The sequence below is a fragment of the Oryctolagus cuniculus genome, chromosome 3, assembly GCF_051225735.1.
Source record: "Oryctolagus cuniculus isolate XC-2025 breed Fujian yellow rabbit chromosome 3, ASM5122573v1, whole genome shotgun sequence".
NCBI lineage: Eukaryota > Metazoa > Chordata > Mammalia > Lagomorpha > Leporidae > Oryctolagus > Oryctolagus cuniculus.
The window spans coordinates 164,826,541-164,847,817 of NC_142869.1; the positions used below are offsets into that span (position 1 = coordinate 164,826,541).

Here is a 21,277-nt window from a genome sequence, read left to right on the forward strand (position 1 = left end):
ACCCTGCACCTGGGCCCGTGATCTGAATGGCGGGTTCGCTGGTGGTCCCCACTGAGCTGGGACCTCGCTGTGCTGGCCCAGCCGTGGGGATGGAGCAAGGGCTTCCTTGCCTTGCAATAGCGGGGCGGACCGGCCCAGAGTTAGATCGGTCCCTGCTTGGGGATTGGGCGAGGAGAGGAGGCATCTGGGATCGGGCCAGCAGGGAGGACTGGCGAGAGGTGGGGTCCGGGCTGCCCCTGTGAGCCAGGGCGGGTCCGCGAACCTTCCCTGAGACACCCGGGCCCCTCGCCCTTCCTGCTTGCAGCACCCTTCTCATTTTTTAAAAAACACCCAGCATGCACTTCGGTACACGTGGGGACACTCTGTTTGCTGAATGTGTGCACCCTTGCCTCACCCGGACCTGAACACAGGAAGTGTTTACTGGGCCAAGCCCAGGGCCCGGAGCTGTTCCTGGTGAGCGGCGCAGCCGTGGGCCCCACCTTCCTACGGCTTGCAGTGCTGCCGGAGGTAGACCAGCTGCACACGCGGGCGCGAGGAGAGTATTTCTTGCAGGACTTGGCTGTTGAGGAGCTGTGGGGAGAGCCTAGGAAAAGTGGAGTAGATGAGCAGAGACTGGGGACAGGAGATGAGGAGAATGTGCCCGTGGGAAGGTCCTGAGCCGCCCAATCAGTCCTGAATTCCCCCATCCTGGCCCCCAAATCCTGAGTTCCTATTAATAGCTATGCCTTTAAAAAAAAAAAGATTTATATATTTGAAAGAGTTACAGAGAGGTAGAGAGAGAGAGAGAGGTCTTCCATCTGCTGGTTCACTCCCCAGATGGCTGCAATGGCTAGAGCTGAGCTGATCCAAAGCTTCGTCTGGGTCTCCCACATGGGTGCAGGGGTCCAAGCACTTGGGCCATCTTCTACTGCTTTCCCAGGTCATATCAGAGAGCTGGATCAGAAGTGGAGCAGCCGGGACTTGAACCAATGCCCATATGGGATGCTGGCGCTGCAGGCCAGGGCTTTAACCCAGTACGCCACAGTGCTGGCCCCACTGCCTATGCCTTTTACTACCTTTCCTCTTTTAGGTTCTGTCAATCCCAGATGGGTTCCTGTGTCCAGAAGCCCTGAGATGCTGCACAGATGCCGAGAGCGCTGACACATTTTTCTCTCGTGAGCCTCTGTGTATTATAAAACACAGGCCTTGTGAAAATTCACACAGCGCAGAAACATAGGAGGTGGAAAGTCCACATCCCCGTCATGTGCGGCACCGCTCAGGAGCAAGGCTCTGGCTGGTCTGGGACGTAGATCTTCCCAGGCCTGTTTCTGTCTTTGTACATTTGTGGGTTATATATGTCTCGTAAAGGTAACTTTTGCAAGAATTAGATAATACCATGATTTTGTAGCTTGTTGTTCTTCTAGTTAATATATTGTGGAAACCTCAGATCTTCAGTGTAGAGCTGCCACTTTTTTTTTTTTTTTTTTTTTTTGGCAGGCAGAGTAGACAATGAGAGAGAGAAAGAGAGAAAGGTCTTCCTTTGCCATTGGTTCACCCTCCAATGGCCACCGCGGCCGGCGCACTGTGGCTGGCGCACTGCGCTGATCCGATGGCAGGAGCCAGGTGCTTCTCCTGGTCTCCCATGGAGTGCAGGGCCCAAGTACTTGGGCCATCCTCCACTGCACTCCCGGGCCACAGCAGAGAGCTGGCCTGGAAGAGGGGCAACCGGGACAGAATCCGGTGCCCCGACCGGGACTAGAACCCTGTGTGCCAGCGCTGCAAGGCGGAGGATTAGCCTAGTGAGCCGCGGCGCCGGCCTGCCACTTTCTTTTAAATGGCAACGTGATATTCCCTTCATCCTCTGTCAATTTAAAAAGCACGTATCAAGTGCCATTTAGGTTTTCAGTCTATGCTTGGTTATATGGTGAACTAACATGTGGATTTCTTTTTTTAAAAAACATTTATTTATTTTTATTTGAAAGTCAGAGTTACACAGAGAGAGGAGAGGTAGAGAGAGAGAGAGAGGTCTTCCATCTGCTGGTTCACTCCCCCAGATGAATGCAACGGCCAGAGCTGCACCCATCCGAAGCCAGGAGCTTCTTCCAGGTCTCCCACGGGGGTGCAGGGACCCAAGGACTTGGGCTTCTACTGCTTTCCCAGACCATAGCAGAGAGCTGGATTGGAAGTGGAGCAGCCGGGTCTTGAACCAGTGCCCATATGGAATGCCGACACTTCAGGCCAGGGCATTAACCCACTGTGCCACAGTGCTGGCCCCTAACATGTGGCTTTCAGCTGTGGACTCTAAATACACAGTTGTTTTGGATCTCGTACTTACCACAGGCAGTTTGTGGGACCTCTGAGGCTCTATAATTTCCAAGCTCTCAGCTTGAGTGGGTGAAAATAATTTTTGTAAATTTTTTTTTAACTAGGAGAATGTTTAGAAGTCAGGCCAGCAATAAAGCACTATCAAGTAGGGATAGGCATTTGGTGCAGTGGTTAACTTGTCACTTGGGATGCCTGGCCTGCACTGTGGAGTGCCTGGTTCAAGTCCGGCCTCTGCTTCTGACCCAGCTTGCAGCTAACGCACACCTGGCAGGGAGCAGGTGGTGGCTCAAGTGCCTGGGTCCCTGCCACTCACATTGGAGACCTGGATGGGGTCTGGGTTCCTGGCTTCGACTTTACCCAAGTCTGGCTGTTATGGGCATTTGGGGAGTGAACCAGCAGATGGAAGATCTGGCTGTCTCTCTGCCTCTGTCTCTCTCTGCTTTTCCAATAACAATGAAAATAAATGTTTTAAATCTTAAAAAAATAATAGCGTAAATTAAATTTGGTCTTTAACTGTCAGGTGTCTCCCAGGAAGTACTTAATACTCTTTGTTTACAGCAGCCCAAGTTGTTGCACTTGGTAGCAGGCCTCAAAATCTGCTTTTCTACTCAGCCTACCACACAGAGTCGCTCTATTCCTTTTATTCCTGGACACTGGGGTGTCATGAGTTCGCGGACAAGCCGTAAGTCCACCTTGAACTTTGTGCCGCCGGCACGCGGTAGATGAGCCGTCCCCCTGACCCTCTGCACCCTTGGGCCTGCAGGTGAGCTTCGCCATCTGCGGGAGGAGATCTCCCTGCTAGAGCGGGAGAAGGAGAGCGAGCTGAAGGAGATCGAGCGGGAGCTGCACTTGGCCCAGACCGAGATCCAGAGCCTGCGGCAGGCGGCGGCCGACTCGGCGAGTGAACATGAGAGCGACATGGCGTCGCTGCAGGAGGACCTCTGCCGCATGCAGACCGAGCTGGACGACATGGAGCGCATCCGGGGAGACTACGAGCTGGAGATCGCCACCCTGCGCGCCGAGATGGAGATGAAGAGCTCCGAGCCCTCCAACAGTTTAAGTCTCTCGGACTTTTCTGGGTTGCAAGGTAGGAGAGAGCGAGTTCTCCCGGCCAGAGGAGGGTGGGTAATGCAGAGGAAGGCGGTGGAAAAGTGTGCCGCTGGATGAGGAATTAGGAACCGCTAGGAAAAAGCCCTCCAGGTTAAACTTGAGACTGTGGGGCCGGTGCCGTGGCTCACTTGGCTAATCCTCCACCTGCGGTGCCGGCATCCCATATGGGTGCCGGGTTCTATTCCTGGTTGCTCCTCTTCCAGACCAGCTCTCTGCTGTGGCCCGGGAAGGCAGTAGAGGATGGCCCAGGTGCTTGGGCCCTGCACCCGCATGGGAGACCGGGAGGAAGCACCTGGCTTGAGACTGTAAGGGAGAACATGTACTCAGATGTTACAGTCATTCCATGGCGCTGTGAGAGGCATGCATTGGGAATTCTACCCCAGAGAGCCTTTAGGGCTTTGTTGACCTGACTGTGGGGAAGCCCTCCTGCTGGGCTGTCCAGTTCTGGAAGGAGGGGAGAGAGCCGGGTCACCTTGGGAAGCCACCTGCTGCTCTGGCCTCATGGTGCTTTGCCGGCTCGTGTCATGGGGGGCCCGGCCCTGCTTCCCAGGCTCCGGGGTGCTAATTCTGAGGCTCCTCTAACCCTTCCAGTGGGGAAACTTTAGGGCCAAAAGATCAGAGCTCAAGACAGCTGGAGAGGAAGATTATTTCCAGTAAAATATGAGGCACTCAAAGCTTCAGCCAGTGAGGCGCCCAGCTAGTTGCTAGGATTCGCGACATCAGAGAGCCTGGACTTCCGGTCTGAGCACAATGGAGGCCCTATATTTGGCCAGGCCAAGCAGAAGCAAGCAGAGGCAAGCAACAAGGAATCTAAGGCCTTCAAGTTTGCCCGGCCATGTCCAGCCTCTGAGAAGAGCTGGTGGTGCAGGGAGAGGGAGGCTAGCGCAGAGGGAAGGGCTTGGGCTGGAGTGAGACAGGGGCAGAGTGCAGAAACACAGCTCCACCCCTCAGCACCGTGAACTCCATCTGGTTATCATCTCTCGCTGAGCCTTGATCTCCACAGCCGGGATGGGGAATTCAAAGTGGCGAACAAGGCCTTACAGCGAGGTGGGGTTCTGGAACGGTAAACGGTAAGAGGGCCTTGGGGGAAAGTGTAGAGAAATCTGAATCCAGTGTGGAGTGGAGTGAACAGTAATTGCCAGCCTTGATTGCTGAGTCATGCCACGTGTCCTGGGGTAATGAGATGTTAACAGTTGGGGAAACCAGATGAGAACTCTCTCAGGGAACTCTACTACTTTTCTTTCTTTCTTTCTTTCTTTTTTTTTTAAGATTTATTTTATTTATTTGAAAGATAGAGTTACACAGAGAGAGAAAGACAGAGAGAAAGGTCTTCCATCTACTGTGCCGATCCGAAGCCAGGAGCCAGAATCTTCTTCTGGGTCTCTCACATGGGTGCAGGGGCCCAAGGACTTGGGCCATCTTCTACTGCTTTCCCAGGCCATAGCAGAGAGCTGGATTGGAAGTGGAGCAGCCAGACTAGAACCAGCGCCCATATAGGATGTCGGTGCTTCAGGCCAGGACTTTAATCCACTGCGCCACAGCGCCGGCCCGGAATTCTACTACCTGATAATTTCTTTTTTCTACTACCTTTGCAACTTTTTAGTAAATCTAAAATTACAAGTTTATTTAAAGAGAAAAATACCGCTGCGAGCATTCGCGACCGCAGCCCGATCTGAGGCTGAAGTCAGACAGGGCTGGTTTCCGTTTTCTTCCTTCCTCCTATGGTAACCTGTGGTAGTCTAAGGACTCTGATTGGAATGGAAAGGAAACGTCAGAAGTGACGTTCAGGGCAGTGATGCTCCCAGCAGGTGAGATAGGCCTTGTGTTCCAAACAGAGCAAATCGGTGTTTGTTAAATATCAGTAGAATTCGTGTTCTAGGAGACACAGTTCCTAGTCACGAGGGAACAAAACGTAGGGGTGTTTACATCATGATGACGTGACAAAAATTATCGCTAACTTGGCCTTAGGGTCAGTGGGGCAGTTCAACCTGCTCTGTTCTGAGGCTTGGCGCTGGTGATACGTGAGGCGATGGAAGATCGCTGGAGGGACTGGCGTGGCGCAGCAGGTTAAGCCGCTGCCTGCGACACCAGCATCCCACCAGAGCATCAGCTCCAGTCCCGGCTGCTCCACTTCTGATCCAGCTCCCTGCTAATGCACCTGGAAAAGCAGTGGAAGATGGCCCAAGTGCTTGGGCCTCTGCCACCCATGTGGGAGACCTGGATGGAGTTCCAAGCTCCTGGCTTTGGCCTGGTTCAGCCCCAGCCATTGTGGCCATTTGGGGAGTGAAGCAGCAGATGGAAGACCTCTCTCTGTCTCTCTGTCTCTCTGCCTTTCAAATAAATGGCATATCTTAAAAAACAATCATTTATTAAAAAAATTAGAAAAAAATTCTTGACCACATCAAGACCAAACAGAGTGTTTGAAATGGTGATAAAGGAAGGAAAAGAAAGATCAGAACAGCTGGGTTGTCTGGCAGAGTTCACAGCTCTCAGCTTTTGGTTCTAAAGGAATCGTAAACAACTATAAATACAGAACACCAGAAACCTAATCAAAGTCCCCCAAGCCCCCGGAAGCTCAAGACCCTGCTGTGGGTAGGGCAGATCTCCAGGACGGCCTCCCGGTGCTGTGGCATCTTCTGGGCCTGTCTTCTGAGCCTCTGGGAGTGGTGTCTCTTCTCTGTCTTCAGAAAAAGTGAAGCTGTTCCGGCTTGTGCTCTCGGGTTTCTAGGCAGGAAAACGGGGTGTGTGGGGGGGGTCCTCACCCGTGCTTCCCCCACCCCGAGGCGCTCACCTCGCTCTGTTTGTCCTGTGCAGAAGAACTGCAGCAGTTGCAGGAGCGCTACCACTTCCTGAACGAGGAGTACCGGGCCCTGCAGGAGAGCAACAGCAGCCTCACGGGGCAGCTCGCGGATCTCGAGAGCGAGAGGTACAGCCGGGCCGCTGGAGGGGCGGGTGGGTGGGGCTTGGCAAGACTGCCTCGGGCATCCCTGAAGGCGGACACCGGGGGCACCAGTGTTCCTCTGATCCTGGAGAGCTGGTCCTCTCCCTGATAGATCGCCTGGAGGCAGGCACAGGAACCCAGCCTGATGATCTCAGAACCAGAGCTGAATGGCTTCTGAAATTTAGCTTTCTTGGGGCCAGCGTTGTGGCGTGGCAGGTAAAGCTGCTGCCCACAACACTGGCATCCCATGTGGGCGCCGGTTTGTGTCCCGGCTGCTCCACTTCCAATCCAGCTCCCTGCTAATGGCCTGGGGAAAGCAGCAGAAGATGGCTCAAGTGTTTGGGCCCCTGCCACCCATGTGGGAGACCCAGACGAAGCTCCTGGCTTCAGCCTGGCCCAACACTGGCCATTGCAGCCATCTGGGGAGTAAACCAGTGATGGAAGACCTCTCTCTCTGTGACTCTGACACTTTCATGCTAAATAAATAAATCTTAAGATTTAGTTTTCTTCCACTGTAGCTATCGGGGTCTGGTTTGCTCTGCCTGAGAGTAGGTTGAGAAGACATTCCTACACTGTCCATGCAGACTTGATTAGGTCTAATGGCTTAGCGCAGCCAGACTGGAGCTGGCTTGCTACCAGGCCCAGCCTTGAAACCAACTGGACTGGTACTCGTAGGGCCTCCCAGGGCCCACACGCCTCTGCAGAAGAGATCCCGGCGACTGTCCTCTTCTCCACGTGCTTATCTGGGAGGTGCATCGCGGCAGAAGGCCCCGCCTCTCTTCGGTATAATCTGAAGGCATAAGGATGGAGGCCGCTTGGCTAGTGGTCTAGCCAGGTTCGCTAGTGACAGAGTTCCTTCCAACGGGGCTTTGGGGTTCTGGGTTACAGGACACGGAGAGCGACGGAGAGGTGGCTGGAGTCCCAAACACTGAAGAGCATGACATCGACCGAGTCTCAGACTTTCGAGGCGGATTTCCCGGAGCCCGACCCTGGAATGCAGCTGTTGCGACAGCAGCTGCTGGGGGCTGAGGAGCAGATGCTGAGCATGAAGACCAAGGTACGTGTACACCGCGGGCAGGGGAGGGCAGAGGAGGGGAGGGGAGAGGAGGGGAGGGGAGGGGAGGGGAGGGGCGGCGGGCTCCTTCCACAGCTCCCTTTCACCTTCCGCTCAGCGCTGGCCAAGGAGGCATGTCACTGGCCGTAGAGAGCAGCCGGGGGCTGCGCAGTGACACTTGGGCAGCAGCTGCATCTCCAGTGGGCGGGCCAAGGAGCTCCTCCTGCCTAGTGACGCTGAGACGTCCTAGTGTCATCGGGAGACACGTCACTCGTGGGTCTGTGGCAGTGTTGGTGTAAACAAACCAATGGCACTGCCAGCCCTGTGAAGGTGCAGAGGTGCAGGTGTGTGCAGGCCGTTGGACGTGACAATGCTAGTAAATGCTGTGTTACCGGTTTATGTATTTACTATGCTACTTATTACTTTAGAGCGTGCTCCTCCTTGTTAGAAGAAAAGTTGGCTGTGAAACAGCCTCAGACAGCTTGTGTTCACCTCATCTCTCTTAAAAATTTTTTTTATTTATTTAAAAAGCAGAGTTACAGAGAGGCAGAGAGAGAGAAAGAGAGAAAGGTCTTCCATCTGCTAGTTCATTCCCCAGATGACTACAACAAGTGGAGCTGGGCTGATCTGAAGCCAGGAGCCTGGAGCTTCTTCCAGGTGTCTCATGTGGGTGCAGGGGCGCAGGCACTTCCATCTTCTCCTGCTTTCCCAGGCCATAGCCTGGATCGGAAGTAGAGCAGCTGGGACTCGAACCAACGCCCATGTGGTGCCAGCACTGCAGGCGGCACTTTACCCACTATGCCACAGCACTGGTCCCTACCTCGTCTCTTGATCGCATTGTTTTCCTCTTGTGCTTGGTTTAGCCTCGTGTTGTTTTGTCCATCATGGCCTTAGGACCAATAGGGGATGCATACACGTGTACAAACCAGGCCAGCTAGAATGTACTAGGCTTTGTACCATGTACGTCTGTACGTCCATGATGTTTGCACAACAGTGCATTTCCCAGAACACATCACGGCTATCGTTAAGGGACCCACGACTGTGTTCCAACTGAAGGAATGCAGGCTTTCCCCGAGCCTGTCTGGAGCACGCGTGGCACCTGCCATCAGCCGGGCTGCCTGCTCCGTTTCCCGCGCAGTGCAAGGAATTGTGTGGAGAATTGCAAGAGCTACAGCACCACCGGCGGGTCGGCGAGGAGGAGCAGAGGCGGCTGCAGAGGGAGCTCAAGTGCGCGCAGAACGAGGTGCTGCGGTTCCAGACCTCTCACAGCGTCGTCCAGGTGAGCGGCCTGCGCGCAGCCGCTGCCGCTGCCGCACGGGACGACGGGCACAGAACCTGCGGCCCGCCCTGCTGACCTTTACCCCACAACCAGGGCCTCCCCCGAGAAGCCCAACCCTAGGCCCACGGGAGCTCCTCAAGGCGTCCGCGTCTGTAGAGGGGCCTGCCGTGTCCAGAAGGGTGACAGTGCTACCCACGTCTCCCCCGCACAGAACGAGGAACTGAAGACCAGGCTCTGTGCCCTGCAGCAGAAGTACGACGCCAGCCAGGATGAACAGAAGGAGCTCTTGAAAGTGCAGCTGCAGCTTCAGTCTGAGCTCCGGCAGCTCAAGGTCACAACGTCCACGGTCACGGAGAGCCAGGCTGAGAAGGTGAGAGGGCAGCCAGAGGTGCCGGGAGCACCTGCATCGCGGGAGATGCCGGCTGCGAGTGGAGCGTTAAAAATAGCTCCAGCCGCCAGCTGGGCAGCCGGGCAGGTGGGTGAAGAGCCGCGGGCCCCTCGGTGCCGTCTCGGGTAGGTGAGCACCAGGCAGGAGGGGCAGGAAGAAAGCAAGCCCCGGGCCATCCGTGTCCGGATGGCTCAGGCAGGAGAGTGAGTAAAGGAAGCCGCCGGCACCGCCCAAAGCCCTGCTTTCCTGCAGGAACTGCTGTGCCGGGTCCAGAAGCTGCAGCTGCAGTACCAGACCACCACGAAAGAGAAGGAGAAGCTGTTGCAGGTGCAGCAGCAGCTGCAGGAGCAGCTGCGGGGCCACGAGGCAGAGCTGCAGGGCCTCAAGAACATGGTGTCCTGCTTCCGAGAGAGCGCAGACAAGGTAAAGCAGCGCCAGGGAGGGGCTGGGGGCAGGCAGCGCCGGGCGGGAGGGGGAGGGAGAGCCGCTCTGTGAGGGCCAAAGAGGTGCTGAGGGCAATGGAGACTCCTCTCAGCTTCCTCTGATGTCCAATCAGAAAGCCGGCCCCTATACAAAGAGCAAGTCCCCTCTCCCCGCTCCCCACGAAGGGAAGCCCAGGAGGTCTCTGTTCCAAGCCTGTTAGGGCTGGGCCCATCTTGGGGGTCCCTGGCTGGGATGACACTGGGGCCGAAAGGGACAGGGGAGGACCGATGGACGCCCTGTAGTCCCCTCCTGAGAGGAGCGCGTGCGGCGGCAGCGGCTCCCCGGGTGACGGCCGGCCCTGGCTCCCCTGCCCAGAACACAGAGACGCAAGCCCAGCTTCGGGAGATAAAGCGACTGTACGAGGACAGCAAGGACGAGCTGGAGCGGCAGAAGCACATGTACGACCAGCTCGAGCAGGACTTCCTGCTGTGCCAGCTGGAGCTGGACGAGCTCAAGACCACCCAGCCCCTTCTCGAGGACAAGGACAAATGTGCTAACAAGGTAACTGTAATCCCGAGAGGTGAGCGTTCCCAGGTACTCGCTCCAGGGAGAGGCGGTGCGACAGAGGCAAGAGACGGAGCCAGCCCCGCAGCGGGCTTGAGGGCTCCCTAGCCGGGAAGCGGGCACAGCCACCTGCTGCCACCTGGGAAACGGTTTTCCTTGACCTTGCCTTTGAGCCAGAGCCACAGCGTAGCGAGAGAAGCCCCTGTGGATACCAGTGTCTGACGTGAGTCCGCGTGGGTGGATGTGTTGTCCGCTGGTGTTAAACTAGTGAGCCCCTCTGGGTGTTTGTGGAGCAGAGCGTACACACTGGCCGACCTCCCACACGGTTACTGCTGGAACTGTAAAGACGGGGGCCGGGTTTCTGAGGCAGACGACAGATGCTCTGGGAAGGGAGTGGGTGTGGCCTCGGGCTCAGAGGTGGGTGACAGAGGGTCTAGGCTCTCCCAGGATCTATTCTGTGATGTTTGGAGTAAATTCTGGAAGCCTACATTTCCTCCTCTTCACCTGGAGCAGAGCACCCCCCCCACCTCACTTCCGGTTAGTAATAAATGCTGGCAGTGATCACTAAGGCTGTATGCACCTCTTCTTTTTCCGTAGAGTATAAAGTGCAAGGCGTTATCTTTTAATAATAAAAGCATGTTCAGCTCCTGGTTGCCGATAGGAAGTGGAAAGGGGTGGAAGCCGGTTGGAGACAAGGCACTAGACTCTCAAAAGCCGGAGGAGCCGGTGCCATTGTGCCAGAACCCTCGGCAGCTCCTCCCCAGCCAGCAGCTGTGTCCCTAGCGAGAGGCCTGGGAAGATGGAGGATGTGACGCCTCGCAGTCTGTTTGCGCCTCTGGGCCCTCTCCCTCCGCCCGCACTCAGCTTAGGGGCCCGGGGCCTGTGCCCATCGCCCCTCTCCTGGTGGGAAGCACTCTGGGGAAGGAGCAGGTGCTGGTATCCAGAACTGGCTCTTCTCCAGCCATGGCATGGCATCAGGATTGGCTTAGGTCTTCAGAAGCTCTGGGTTTGGGATTTAGTCTACTCAACCCACCTCAGCACTAACTAGTACTTTTCCGAAGATTGTAAGAGCTGGTTAGGAAAACAAAAATGGGAAAACGTGGAGTGAAATTAAGTCCTTATTGGTAAGGAGCATGATTGGGTCTGAAAACAAGTGGAGGGTCGCAGGAGCTGGCGTTTCCAGCGCCGGAGATGGGAAGGGGGCTGAGAAGGGAGGGGTCTGAGAGCAGCCCCCTCCTGCAAGGGGCTCACAGGGCCAGTGTAGAAGGCTGCCAAGCAGCCACACGGCGGCCGGCGGCAGTGCCATCTTCAGCATCTAGCGCCTGGTCTGTCTGGGGGCAGTGTGCTTGGGACTGAAGTGAGTCTACCGGGAGGGAGACCCTCGGGAGCCACAAGCACAGAATTGCTCCGCTGGCCAGCCAGGAGGTGCGCCCTGCAGAGTAACCAGCCCTTCCCCTCACCCGCCCACAGTGTGATGCACTGCTGTCCAGACTGACAGAATTGCAGGAGAAGTTCAAGGTCAGCCAGAAGGAGCTGGGGCAGCTGCAGATGGAGCAGTGCGAGCTCCTGGAGGATCAGAAGCGGTTGCAGGAGGAGCAGGGCCAGCTGCAAGAAGAGCTGCACAAGCTCATGTTCCCGCTCCCCAAGAGCGGGCTCGTCCGGAAGGTAACGGCAGCCAGGGCGTGACCGCCGTCCGTCCCCGGAGGCTGCTCTCAGGACCTCCGACATGTGGCTGTCCTTGGGAAGCATAAATAGCCTGGGGACTGGACTTCTTCCTGCCTGAGCCCGTCACTGCTTACTTTCTCACTGTTCCCCGCCCCACAAAACCCAAAAGCTCCATGGAGCTGATGAGGCTTTTTCTCGTAAGACATGCACGTCTTAGAACACATTCTCTATTCTGGAATCTGTGCAGCATTTCTATGCTTGGAGACAATGCACCTGAAAGCCCTTTGAAAACGAACCCTAAGAGACCAGCACTACGCGCTTAGCAGGTCCTCCTGGAAAGACCCCCCCAGTCCCCACTGGGCTGTGCAGGGCCAGCACAGAGATTCATCCGGAAGGGACTGGTTCCCGGGGGGGAGGCGGCACAGGAGCCTGCCGGTTCCCCAGCCCAACTCCTTCCTCCCGTCCCACCCCACAGAGTCAGGACATACTGACAAAGCTGCAAGACCTCTGTGAACTGCAGATGCTTTACCAAGGCATGCAGAATGAGCAGAAAAAACTGATAGAGAGCCAAGCGAGTATACTGAAAGAACAATTAGAGACGCACAAAGCGCTGCGGCACTTCAAAGAGACACATTTCCAGGAAGTGGTGGAGAATCCTGAGGACCCCAAATGGGCTAAGTCCTCGAAATGTGATGATGAAAACAAGGTAACTCTAGCAAGAGGTGGGGGGCAGCCTCGCAGAGTTCTGGGACAGGAGGGCCCCGGGGCTAGGAGACCTGTCGGGCCAGGAGTAAGGATAAGGCTGAAGGCCTGCCCTCGGCCAGCCAGGGCTCCACTGAGATGGAGCCAGAGAGCCTCACCTGCGTGTAGGGCCCTGCGGGAGCCCCGTGGGTCCTTAGAGCAGAGTGGGGATGGCCTGGCGGGCTGTGTCCTGATCATATGACTCAGTGCCATCAACTTCATGTGGATTCAGTGTGCGCCGGGATTCCTTTGGAGTGACTCAAATGCATCACCCTTTCCCATGAGCAGCAGAGCACACGTCTCAGGTCACCAAAGCTGTAGCCTTTCGGTGTTCTACGTGAGACAGATCCGGGCCCACTCGTTTCCACGGGGAGAGTTCTTAGCGTGTGAGTTTCTTCGAACACCCACCACTACCTGAGCTGGAACTTTGGTGGCAGCGACAGAGCCAGATCAGGCCTAGCCCAGAAAATGGGTGCATCAGAGCGCCAGCCAGGGGCCCTGCGTGTGGGGCAGGCATTTCCAGACAAGTCTGCTTAGGGATAGGGCACACAGTTAGTCCAAGGTCTCTGTGAGAGCAGGTAGATAGTTCCGTTTGAGGCAGAGTCTGTTCACCCAGCTATTTGCCTAAGCAAGGAGAACCAGGGGCCACAGCAGTCCAAACTATGAGGCTTGCTCAAATTTCAGGGATATCAGATGTCCAGGCTGAGCACCCTCATAGCAGAGATGGGAAGCAGGTATAATGTCTTTCCTAAGCTGCTCGGATCTCGCGCCGGGCATCTGCAGCCAAGAAGCCAGGCCCAGGAGGCTGGGAGATGTGCCCAGAGGTCAACTTCAGAATCGGGGCAGGAGGTTCAGGGATTAATAGTTAGCCCTTGAGTCCAAGTCTGCATCTTCCAAGGAAGAATATTTTATAGGCCCCTGTTTAAGGCTGAGTTGACTTGATTTTTATTTTAAAAGATTTATGCATTTATATGAAAGCGGAGAAAGAGAGAGAATCTTTCATCTATCGGCCTACTCCCCAGATGGCCGCAACAGCCGGGGCCAGGCCAGACCAAAGCCAGGAGCCAGGAGCTTCCTCCAGGTCTCCCACATGGGTGCAGGGGCCCAACCACTTGGACCATCTTCCGCTGCGTTCCCAGGGGCATTAGCAGGAAGCTGGATCAAAAGTGGAACAGCCGAGACTTGAGCTGCACCCATGCGGGATACCAGCGCTGCAGGCAGAGGCCCAACCTTTCACACCGCAATTGGCGGGGTTGATTTTAGAACTGGGGGCAGGGAGAGACTGATGCTAAGGGTCAGGATAATGAATCCACTGAGAGAGAAGAGGGTGGGGTGAGGATCCGGGGTATTCTTGAGACCCAAGGAGAGAGGGAGGTCCCACAGCAGAAATGGGAGTGTCTGCTCCGGCCGAGATTCTTCCAGACGAGCAGGAAACCTCCCGTTTCTGTGGGCACTTGGCAGACACCTGCTCCAGCCGAGGTGTAGCTAGAAGGACTGACACGCTTAGGGGTAACAGTCATGTCTCCCGCCCCTACCTACCCTGGCAGTCCCAGCTGCTCAGGGGCCAGCTGCAGGCTCTGCAGGTGCTGTACAGCGAGAGTCAGGCGGAACAGGAGCTACTGCAGCAGGAGCACGAGAAGCTGCTGGAGGAGCGGAAGAGGCTGCAGGCCGACCTGCAGTTCTGCCTGGAAGAGATGCAGCTGCTCCAAGACCAGTCGCCTGCGGCCAAGGCGAGCCTTGAGTCCTACAAGAAGAACCACGGCAGCGTGGCTCCCAGCAGCGAGAACCTCCTCAAGAGTTACGGGAGCGGCACGAGCGAGGCCCACGAGAAGAGCTACCGCAGCAGCAGCGGCTCCAGCAGTGGCAGCGGCTCCTACCGGAAGAGTTACGGCAGCAGCAGCTGCAGCTCGGACACCTATCACAAGAGTTACGCCAGCAGCAGCCCTAGCGAGGACCTAGCCGAGCCTGCAGACATGGAGGTAACAGTCGCCCGATGACAGGTCAGGCAGGGGAAGACGATGCTCCCGCAGGGTCAGTGGAACAGGATCCAAGCCGAGCTGGGGGGTTACTGGCAGGAAGTGAGGCCCCTCCGCCCCTGGCGGTCCTCCCTCCCCGAGAGATGCCCCCATCTGGATGGAGGCCTGAGATTCAGGAGTGTTCTTTTTATTTCTTTTTAAGAAGTATTTATCTGAGAGGCACTTACAGACAGAGAGAGGGAGACAGAGAGAGAGGTCTTCCATCCGCTGGTTCACTTCCCAAATGGCTGCAACAGCTAGAGCTCGGCCAATCTGAAGCCAGGAGCCAGGAGCTTCTTCCAGGTCTCCTACACGGATGCAGGGGCCCAAGCACCTGGGCCATCTTCTACTGCTTTCCCAGGCCATTAGCAGGGAGTTGGACAGGAAGTGGAGCAGCCAGGACTCGAACCAGTGCCCATTTGGGATGCTGGCGCTGCAGGCAGAGGCTTAACCTACTACGCCATAGTGCCGGCCCCAGGAATCTTTATCAGCCTGGTCATGGACTCTAAGCGGAGAGAGACAGCGTCCCCCTGCACAGCTCAGACCCTTGGCCGTCCTTCTGTATCCAGGGAAGGGCCTCACAGGATGGGGCGGAGCTCAGGCGGTTCTCAGGGTGCTGCCATTGCTCCTCCGCCCTCCACAGCACTTTGAGGACTCGGTGGCTAAGGTGCTGACCAAGCTGCAGGCAGTGCAGGCCCTGGACCAGATGAGCCAGGAGGAGCACCGCCAGCTGCAGGAGCAGATGAACAAGCTGCTGGACCAGCAGAGAGCGCTGCGGGCGGAGCTGGATGCGTGCGAAAGGGATTTCCAGGAGTGCATGGAAGGCCTGGACAAGCCCGCAACCCCTCCGTGTGACAAGAGCGAGGTAACGCCGCCGCCGGGGAGGCAGGGCTCCTCCCAGGAGTCCCCAGAGCCACAGGAGGTCACGGCCATTTCAGAGATATTGACGAGAGGGACCAGGCAGGGAGACCGAATCCTAGGAGGCGGGGCATCTGCGCATCCTGGACGGACGTGCTCGGGGACAGGGGCATCTCTCAAGTGCCCGCTGTGCTGGCCTGCACTGGACTCTTCCCTCGGCCACTCCTGTCCTCTTGGTGTCCCAGGGCACTTCTGGAGAGCCTGTTCTCTGTTCTGCCTGTAGTTTTCTTGTCTCCTCAACCAGAGTGTAAGCACCCGAGGGCAGGGGCCTTGTTCCCTTCCTTTTGGTCTCGTGTGACACCAGGAAGGGCACAGAAGGCGTAGTCTCTGGCCAGTGGAGGTGGTGGTGGGGCACTGCGTGTGTGGCGGCGAGCACGGGAGCCCAGGCTGCTGAGTGTTCATACCCACTGAGCAGGTTCTTAGTGCCAGCATCAGCCCAGCCCAGGAAGACGCGAGCAGAGCAGGGAGTCCCAGCAAGTCCCAGGCTCTGACTTGTCTGCCTCCAGGAGAGGTGCAGGAGCCAGTGTGTCGCAGGACTGCACGGCCCAGATCCTCGAGTTGCCGTACCCATTAGAGAAATGGGTTGGCTGGGGTAGGAATTTCCATGAAAAGGGTTATATAATAAATCCCTGAGGCTCAGAAGTGGCAGCCACCCCCTAGTTAGTCTCCGGCCAAGTCACGGGAGAAAGCATCTCTTACGTCGACATCTTTCCATCGTGTCACATGTAAACCATCAGGTGCCTCAGGTCAGAGAGAAGCCCTGTGCAAGACCATTTCGGAGGCTGGTTTTCCAGTTTGATGGTTCCTTTATTGTCTACGTCCCCGTGGGCATCAGCAGGGAGACTGAGGCAGCGACTCCCCAGCACCCCTAAGCAGGGCCCAAGCTGACCCCATGGGCCCAGCTCCGGGTGACTGCCGGCCTCCCTCCCCCCACTGCCGACAGATCAAAGAGCTACAGGCCAAGCTGCGGGAGCTGCAGCTACAGTACCAGGCTAGCATGGATGAGCAGGGCCGGCTGCTGGCAGTGCAGGAGCAGCTGGAGGGGCAGCTGCAGAGCTGCCAGGAAGAACTGTGCCGGCTCAAGGAGAAGAAGCCCTGCGTCGCCAAGGAGAGCAAGGGGAAGAACAGCAGTAAAAATGGGAACAAGAATGCCAACGGGTTTAAGAATAAAAAGGCGCCCAAGCCCTGCTCAGACAGCTCCGAGGACAGCTTTGAGACCAGGAAGGTGAGTGGTAACCTTAGCAACCAGGTAGGCAGCGCAGATCCCCGGAGGAAGCCTCCTCTCCACCAGCACTGCAACCAGGCGAGGTACCAGGGGCCGCAGGACGCTTGGGCAGAGATGGAATTCAAGCACAAGTTCATTTTGGTGCCAAAAAAAAAAAAAAAAAAAAAAAGCTTTTGGGAATCCATGCAGAGTTTTGGGCATTTTTGAAGACCCATGGCATTTGTAGAAAAGCTCCCTGGACTTCTGCAGTGTTGGCGAAAGCTCCATCTTTGCAGGAAGTCGCTTTGTTCTCTTCCTGTGAAGCTATGGGGAGAGTGGGTGCGGCCCCCAAGGACCACAGCCGCTGGGCTGAGCGACTGCTCCGGGTAGCCCAGCCCTGATGCTGGGGCGCCCGTCCCACCTGGGGTATGTGCCCGAGAGAAGGACTGAGAGATGAGGGGAAAGATATTGTTCAAAGTAGTTGTTTGCTAATAAGCCCGAGAGGATGGGATGCAGAGGAGCCCCTTGTGAGGGGTGGGATGCAGGAGCTGAGGCACAGAGCCCGGGAACCTTCAGCTCTGGGGGCTGCTTGAAGTGGCTTCACGGCCAGCGGCTGTCTGGGGCCCGAGAAGCCAGGGTGTTCTGTTCCGCGAGGTTGGCGCCTTGCAGCCCCAGAACGGAGCGCCGCACCCTCGCACCGTGGCAGCTGGAAAGCTTCCCGAGTGAGAATGGGAACCCTCCCAGGTAGCCTTCCCAGGTAACTGCCTCCACCCCGCAGAGTCTGGAGGTGGTGCTGTACTACAAGGCCAGCCGGTCGGACTTAGAGAAGCTAGCAAAAGAGGACGAAAGGAAAGAGGGGACAGAGAAGGACAAAAAGGAAGTCCCGGAAGAGAAAGCGAAGTGCGAGTCTCGGGGTGAGCAAGCTACTGAGCCAGCAGATCCCGGGGAGGCTACAGCAGCCGCGGAGGAGGAGGAGGAGGAGGAGTACGAAGAATACAGAGAACCGGAGGACAAGGGGGAAGACAACGAAGAGGACGAGGACGAGGACGAGGACTCTCGCCCTGAGACAGCCGAGGAAAACAGCCCCCTCAAACTTTCTGAGAGTAAAAAGGTAACCACAGCCAGAGGCTGGATCAGGTGGGAAAAGGGCGGGGGCTCAGGTGCCCCCGTGTTCAGGGGTGGCCCAGCCACCGCTGGCCTGGCACAGGAGGGAAGGTGGAGACGGAGAAGGGGGTGGGGAGAGCCGTTTCTCTGCAGGAAGTGGCAGGTGGAGACCACGGTGCGGATGCGGACCGGAGGTGGGGTCTTTGGCGCCTGTGTCCTTTCATTTACACGGTAGTCCTTGTCACCGTTCTCACTCGGGGGGTTGCCTCCTCACTGCCCCTGGCTCTGCAGGAGGGGTGTTGCCAGCGAGAGGCCTTCGGGGCGTTTCTGTCAGCCTGGACCAGTGGCTCAGTCCTGTTTCCCCACGGTGCCCTGTTAGGCTTAACCTCTGTGGATGCTATTTGGGGAGTGAAGAGGCAGGCAGTGAGGGCGTGAGGGCGGGGACTGGGAGTACGCAGGAGAGACAGTTTCAGTCTGTCCAGCTGGCAGGGACGTGGGCCAGCCCGAGGAGACAAGCCACACCCCAGCCCTGGAGGCGCTGGGTCTTTGCGAGGCTGGGCGGGGGCTGTCGCGGAGCACGTGCCTGGGCGGCAAGGGGAGTGTGCACCTGTGCAGGAGTGCTTCTGAGTTCTCACAGCCGGGTCACCTGTGTAGGCGTGCGCCGCTGACTTCTTACCCTGGGGCCGACTCCCTAAGGCGTTTGAGTAAGTCAGGCTCAAACCTCCCGAGTGAGTCCTCGGTTCCCAGTACAGGTTCTTTCTGACTCTCTGAAAGCGGGGGAAGAAAAGAATTCTCTAGGGGTGGGATCACGCCATCCACTCTAGGGGCTATCTGGAATTTTCCAACAACCGGGTCTGCCGCACTGGCTGAGGACTGGACCCCGTGTGCAATTTTCTGTTGGCCTTGTGGCTGAGGATCATGAAAAGTCGCAGGGAGGCATCCCTAGGGGCACATTTCTTTGAAATCTACATGTTCGACCACATGCCGGTTCTGGGCCTCTTGGGTTTCTTTTACTTTGGGTGCCACACTTCTAGAGCCACACGTGAGTCAAGCCCAATCCCTGTGCCTATGTATGCAGGTGCCCTCCTTGCCCTAAAGGGGTCTTGCGGCTTTTGCAGGTAGTTCTACAGGCATATGTGTTACCACCTGGGCATTTAGTTTCTCTCTGGAAGATTGTTACAGCCCAAGAATTAGCCCTCCTCCTTTGTTGGCTTATTTTAACGCATTTTGCCTCACAGCCATAGCACCTGGCAGGTCACAGGGACTAGAGGTCAAAATACCGAGACACTGGATGGAGAGCAGACCAGACAGGTGGCCTGGCAAAAAGACTGGCTTTGTCCGGAGTGACCCGGGGTGAGGATGTGCCCCACTCCTCTACGGAAGCCCAGTCTACGCTCTGGGGCTCCACTCTTCCCGAGCCACTAGGCCACGACGAAGGTCTAGGAGCAGGTAACTCCTCGACAAGATGCGAGAGATATGGGCCGGACAGGAAGTTGAATGCAGCACCTGATTCGGACCCAGCTACTGCTTAGCTTTCGGTTCTGCAGCCGCTGCAGGCTGCCAGAGGAAAGGACCCAGGCCCAGGGACAGAGCTCGAGCGGATCTGTTTTTTAACCTCTTGCTTGCTTTCTCTTTCCCTTTGTTTTCTCATCTTCATTACCTGTTGGATTCATGTGTTTATGTCTTTTTACGCCACCTCGCACCTCCCGGTCCCCCCTCGTGCCTCTTCCTCATCTGATCTGTTGCAGCCATCCCCTGCCCCCGATCCCCCCATCTTCTCCTTGCCTCTCGTAGGTCTGGTGGTCATCTCGGCTTTGCTCTGGTGCTGGTGGGCTGAGACGTCGTCCTAACACAGGTACTGGTATTGCTTCCTCTCCTCTCCCTTTTCTCTCTGCGGCTGCTTGCCTCTCGCTTTTTGCTGTTTCCCAAGAGGTGGTACTCAGGTCCGAGTTTTAGTCCTGGCTTTTCCTTGGGCTACTGCGAAGTCTGTGACGTCTCTGAGCGTGTCTTCACGAGGCACAGGGGGCTGGAATGCTTACCAGAGACGTGGTTTGAGTTCCTGTCCCCGGCTGGGAGAGAAACCTGGAGAAGCCCAGCCACAGTGGCTACCGTCAGAGCTGCCTGACTGCTTCCGATGAGCTGACATGTGCCTGCGAGGCTGCCCGGGCTCCTCGTCTTTGTTTAACTGTAGAGCCGAGGTCTCGCTGCTGTTGCTGCCCGGGGTGGCAGCGTAAGGCGTTAGTCCCTCTCCCGCTGGGCGAGAGAGGGCTGCAGAGCTGTGCTCCTTCAACCTTGATGACACGGACCCAGACCACCGTAGGAGACACTTGCCACTGAAAAGTCTCTGGTTTGCGACTTCTGGTCTCCAGAAAAATCATAACAAAATGCCGGGAAGTATTTGATAGTTCTCTGTTTATCCCTTTTGGGGGCCGAATCCCATGGTAATCGGCTTCTCGAGCTTGGTTCTGAAGACAGCGTGTGTTACCGGTGAAAACTATCAGCTAGAGATACGTGTGCTCGGGAAGTCAGGCCCGATGCGTCTGGGCACCTGCCAGCTGGCCGCGGCTCGCGCGTCTGCTCTGTCAACAGCAGGCTGAATTCAGGAAGCAAACCCTAGGCTTCTGCCTGCCTGTGGAACCCGCAAGTGACTCTCTCTTGGCCTGTTTTCCTTTCGCATCCTTTCCCTGCCACCCCCGTCCCTATAAGGGAAGTCTAGTTGGCTCCACGTGTAGCCCCCTAAGCATTTGTTGGTAGCACTTTTTACCACTTTCTGTTCTTTCCTGTTTCCACTCCCCTTCGTACACCTGCCCCCTTCGTCAACCCTTGTCCTTTTTTTTTTTTTTTCTTTTAAGGATGTTCCTGTTTCTCCTCTTGGTCTCTCTTTACACCTGTTGGTGATGGGGTCTCTCTGTACTCCTGCTCGCCTGTACACTCGCACACGTCTTAAGCAGTCCCTGTAGGGTGAGGCTCCGAGCACTCAGCCGTGCCTTTCCCCGGCTCCACCTCCGCCAGGCCGGGTCACAATGAGAGGAGGGCCCTCCTGGGGGCAGCTGCGGATCCCAGAGCTCTGGCCACACCTCGGTGTTCAGCTGAGTCTCTCTCTCCTTCCTCCAGGCTCTGTCCTGGTGAGCAAAATGCGTCATCTCAACGTTAGCTTCTCCAAATGTAAACAAAAGATGCTTAAGCCCTGCCTTCCTCAGGGGATTTTTGTGAGGATCAGATCAGCTGAATTAATGAGTGTGAAAGTATTGTGTAGGCTATGAAATACTACATGCATAATGCAAGGAGCACACACCTCCGTAATGCATATGACAAGCTGGCCACTTGCAGTCACTTGATTTATAGAAACTAATTCATCCTTCTTATGAGGAAGCTATGACTGTGAATACTGTCATTTATAGACGCTCACAGCAAGACATGGGGAGGTTACGTAATACAGCCAGGATATCGTGAGTCGGGTCATCAGGACGGAATATGAGCAGCACATGGCATTCTGCCCCCGTTTGTCCGTGTCACCTCCTCTCGCTCTGCACGCTGTCCCTCTGTGGGCCCCCACATAACTGGAAA

The 21,277-nt window shown here is 56.5% G+C and overlaps 1 protein-coding gene and 1 long non-coding RNA gene across 16 annotated transcripts in view; one reads left to right on the forward strand and one right to left on the reverse strand.

Moving 5' to 3' along the window:
• Positions 1 to 21,277, forward strand: part of CCDC136 (coiled-coil domain containing 136) — a 29,364-nt gene that overhangs the window by 6,152 nt on the left and 1,935 nt on the right. For 2 of the 13 annotated variants that reach the window (XM_008258226.5, XM_008258228.5), the window contains 14 exons: positions 3,068 to 3,391; positions 6,229 to 6,340; positions 7,244 to 7,412; positions 8,548 to 8,688; positions 8,900 to 9,058; positions 9,329 to 9,499; positions 9,875 to 10,060; positions 11,534 to 11,728; positions 12,204 to 12,434; positions 14,017 to 14,448; positions 15,128 to 15,349; positions 16,346 to 16,627; positions 17,385 to 17,717; positions 19,505 to 19,565. In XM_008258226.5, coding sequence (XP_008256448.5) covers positions 3,068 to 3,391; positions 6,229 to 6,340; positions 7,244 to 7,412; positions 8,548 to 8,688; positions 8,900 to 9,058; positions 9,329 to 9,499; positions 9,875 to 10,060; positions 11,534 to 11,728; positions 12,204 to 12,434; positions 14,017 to 14,448; positions 15,128 to 15,349; positions 16,346 to 16,627; positions 17,385 to 17,717; positions 19,505 to 19,565 — 3,018 coding nt within the window. Of the gene's footprint in view, positions 1 to 3,067; positions 3,392 to 6,228; positions 6,341 to 7,243; positions 7,413 to 8,547; positions 8,689 to 8,899; positions 9,059 to 9,328; positions 9,500 to 9,874; positions 10,061 to 11,533; positions 11,729 to 12,203; positions 12,435 to 14,016; positions 14,449 to 15,127; positions 15,350 to 16,345; positions 16,628 to 17,384; positions 17,718 to 19,458; positions 19,566 to 21,277 lie in introns of all 13 variants that reach the window. The other 11 variants (XM_008258227.5, XM_070071301.2, XM_089328558.1 and 8 more) reach the window with 8 other exon arrangements.
• LOC149127582 (uncharacterized) overlaps positions 1 to 21,277 on the reverse strand; it is a 33,114-nt gene that overhangs the window by 1,901 nt on the left and 9,936 nt on the right. Inside the window, exon 3 of one of the 3 annotated variants that reach the window (XR_016231021.1) lies at positions 5,766 to 6,138. The exons of the other annotated variants lie outside the window; for them this stretch is intronic. This is a non-coding gene — a long non-coding RNA (uncharacterized LOC149127582). Of the gene's footprint in view, positions 1 to 5,765; positions 6,139 to 21,277 lie in introns of those variants that run through there. 3 annotated transcript variants of the gene reach the window in all.